The sequence below is a fragment of the Morone saxatilis genome, unplaced genomic scaffold (genome assembly GCF_004916995.1).
Source record: "Morone saxatilis isolate NCDOM2014 unplaced genomic scaffold, NCSU_SB_2.0 Contig7, whole genome shotgun sequence".
Lineage (NCBI taxonomy): Eukaryota > Metazoa > Chordata > Actinopteri > Moronidae > Morone > Morone saxatilis.
Window position 1 is genome coordinate 1,325,522 of NW_023340246.1, and position 3,480 is coordinate 1,329,001.

General features: G+C 38.4%; 1 protein-coding gene across 5 annotated transcripts in view; it reads left to right on the forward strand.

Annotated features, from left to right (window-relative positions):
* meis2b (Meis homeobox 2b) overlaps positions 1 to 2,864 on the forward strand; it is a 22,238-nt gene extending 19,374 nt beyond the window's left edge. For 2 of the 5 annotated variants that reach the window (XM_035678898.1, XM_035678899.1), the window contains exons 10-12: positions 1,348 to 1,406; positions 1,708 to 1,797; positions 2,806 to 2,864. In XM_035678898.1, the coding sequence (XP_035534791.1) occupies positions 1,348 to 1,406; positions 1,708 to 1,797; positions 2,806 to 2,864 (208 nt within the window). Of the gene's footprint in view, positions 1 to 1,347; positions 1,450 to 1,705; positions 1,798 to 2,805 lie in introns of all 5 variants that reach the window. The other 3 variants (XM_035678900.1, XM_035678901.1, XM_035678897.1) reach the window with 2 other exon arrangements.
* The last annotated feature ends 616 nt before the right edge of the window (positions 2,865 to 3,480 follow it).

Here is a 3,480-nt window from a genome sequence, read left to right on the forward strand (position 1 = left end):
AGAGGCAATCAAAAGGTCATTACTAACTTTAACCAGAGCTGTCTCTGTGCTGTGATGAACTCTAAATCCTGACTGAAAATCCTCAAATAAATTATTGCTATGTAGAAAGTCACACAACTGTCACTCAACACGTCTTCAGTTTACCGGCAGCCCACACAAGGTTCAAATTCGGATTAACTGAGATGACATTGCTTCTAATCCTCTGAAACATACCAAAGAGTTTAAGTGTATCCGGTTTCTAACAGACCTAATTACACAGCACACAGCACCACCTCTAATCCAGGAGTAAAGACGACTAGTCAAGGCTTTAGCCAATACAAATATCAAAGCATGCAAACTCACCCTGCTGTCTGTTTGCTGGATGTATCAATGGCAAAACATTGGCAAAGCAGTTAGCCTCATCACAGCCTGAGGCTACACGGCTAAACCCAAATCAATACATTTTTTAAGATATGTGACTTTCTCCTAATGCCCCAGATTATGTCAATCGGAATAAACTAGATTATTAGTCAAATCCCTGGTGAGACACAGTAGGACTGCAGTTCTTCAAAAGCTGTCGAATGAAATTGACAGTTTTTATAAATACTGAATATATCATTCCTTTTAAATAATTACAATGAGACTGGTGAGGGATAGGGCAGAGCACGACTTTTACTATTTTTAGTAATGATGTAGATCAGTGGTTCCCAACCGTTATCAATATTTCATATTATATTCAATGTATAACAACAAGTAAAGAACAACAGATACGCTGTACAAAGAACACAAACAGTGAACACAATAACTGCAGGAAGTTTGTGTAAAACCAGAGATTTGGATCAATTTTGAGCAGTTATTATTTCCTTTTATACAATTCTCTGAGTTTATTATGTATATTCTTATATATATTATGATTATATATATAATTATTTGATTACAATTACTAGGCTTCCTTTTTGCCAAATCCTATGTTTTCTTCTCATTGTTCTATTAGCTCTGGATGTTTTAACTTATAATGCAGGACAAGGCTTTTTAGTAGAAAGTTGAGGCTTAGTGAATATAGCTTGTGTTCAGGTCTTCAAAGTTTAGATCTAAGTTTAAATCTAAACTTTAAAAATAACACTTGAAAGCAATGCTGAGATATAGGCCAGAGCTTTTGATCATTTCTCATGGCCTTCTTTGATAAATGTAATTTGAATGTAATAGGTTCCATACTTAGGTCACAGGATGACACCTGTAGTCCATTCACTGAAAAATCCTGTGGGATGCTCAAAACAAAATACTCAAAAGCCTGGAAAAACAAGAAAGTGACACTTGAGTGACCCTTTTTGCTCATAAGAGAGTTCACAATTTGTTCTTCTTCTCCAGGTTTATCAATGCAAGGAGGCGGATAGTGCAACCAATGATTGACCAGTCAAACAGAGCAGGTAAAGCTACAGTTCGTTCAGTGTTCAGTGTACTAAATCCTTCATCAATAGATGGATCAGGTGAATCCAAATACAAACTGTGATGTCTTACTGATATTACTTGTCAAATCCACTGCCGCTACAGGGTGGAGGAGACGAGTTAAAGACAGTATTAAAAGTGAGACAGATTATGTGTCCTCCGTAGACCTTTGGAGAATGGATTGCATGAAGGAGGTGCAGAATTAGAATGTGTTTGGGTGCAGCATGTCTGGGTCTGATAGTAGCTCACTCTGATAGTCTCATGTCTTTTCAACTGTCACAGTAAGTCAGGGTACAGCTTACAGTCCAGATGGCCAGCCAATGGGAGGCTTCGTTCTTGACGGGCAGCAGCACATGGGTCTCCGACCTGGAGGTGAGCAATCTCCCATACATTTATCAAAGCATCAAACCATCAAGGGCAAAAGTTTGCCTCCTGTTATAGACCATCCATTAATACCTTTGCAGAACCTTAACCATACCGTAGCTGTGAGAGCAAAGATATGGATGTATAAAAAAAGCTATATAATTTTAATTATTCCAGAGTTTTGTGGAAATAATCCTATACCACCAGTCTTGGCAACAAGTTGGTTCATTTGTTCAAGACATAGAACAATTGTTTTTAAAGAAGAAGCACAATATTTAGAAGATTTCTCTGGAGGCAGAAATAACCACATTGGCCGAGTTCATCTTTTGTAAGCAAGACAGAAAACCTGAGTAATTACTGATTTAAACAAAAGGCAGAAAAGAAAAAATCTAATGTTAGGCAGAGTGTAAACTAGCCATAAACCAGTTAGCCTAGCTTGACAGCCCAACTAATCATCAGGTAGCAATTGCAGACTAACCATGTTCTGTGCAGTAAGTGCATGGCAACAGTCATCCCTCTGTATGCAATCACTCTGAGTTATGCTTTGGCTGATGGGTTTTTGCTCAGTAGTCTTTGAGAAAAGTGGACTGAAGATCAAAGACAAAACAGACAACAGCTACAGTGTTTCATGTAGAGCAACTGACTTAAATTTATCAGTGAAACTGCACATTAAATATGCTATACAAATGAGTACACATGTGATCAAGTTATTTATTTTCATTCAAGAGAGGTTGCTACTGAATGACCTACAAAGACTTTGTACCAGACTTTGTGCCACACTTTCAAAGTTGCAAGAATCTTTGATGATATAGCATGTTTTATGCAGGCTAATAGGATTTTTATGCTTTCACAGACACCATCATACATCATGCCTGTTGCCTCTATAGAACGTACATTATTTACAGATACTTCCGCTGGCCAGCAGCTGTACAGAATATTGGTCTCTTTGAAACCAGAGTGCTACCATGTTCTGAGCATTCTGTCATCCTGTTGGTCTTGTTTTACTCCTCATTTCAGGGCCAATGGGTGGCATGGGTATGAATATGGGCATGGATGGGCAGTGGCACTACATGTAAATCCACTCCACTGAGGCGAGCCTGAAGAACAGGGTGAAGTAAGTAGTGCAGTCTTTGTCTCTCTTCATAGCAAAGAACCAATTTCTTTTTTCCTTCCTTGCTTTCACTCCCACTCCACTCTTCCCCTTCCTCACCAATCTTGTTAGATTGGAAACATGACTTTGCGACCTAGATGTTTGCTGGACTGATTTTCATGTTAGTGTAAGAACCGATTCACGGAAATGTTTTTTTCAAAATATCATTGTTTCCTTTTGTCTTTCTGTTTTGATTTCAAGGCAACATAGCCGGTGAGCATGCTGCTTTGTAACATTTGAAACAGCAGCAGAACATTCACGATCTGTTTTGTGCATTTAGTCTTTTTTTAGTATCTCAGTGGAATTTACTTTGGGGGAGGGGGTGGAATTTGAGGACCTCTCTAGCGTTCTTAAACCATTGCTATGGTGCTGCTACAGTTTTATTGCAACTGATATAAATGGTGGACAAAACTAATAAAAGTAATACAATTAGTAATAAACTGTAAGTATCCAGTGTTTAGGATTCAACACGGTGGCCTCTGTAAAAGAGGACCTGCTCCCTCTGTAGGTAAAAACGGCTCATTCTAAGGTAACAAAAACCC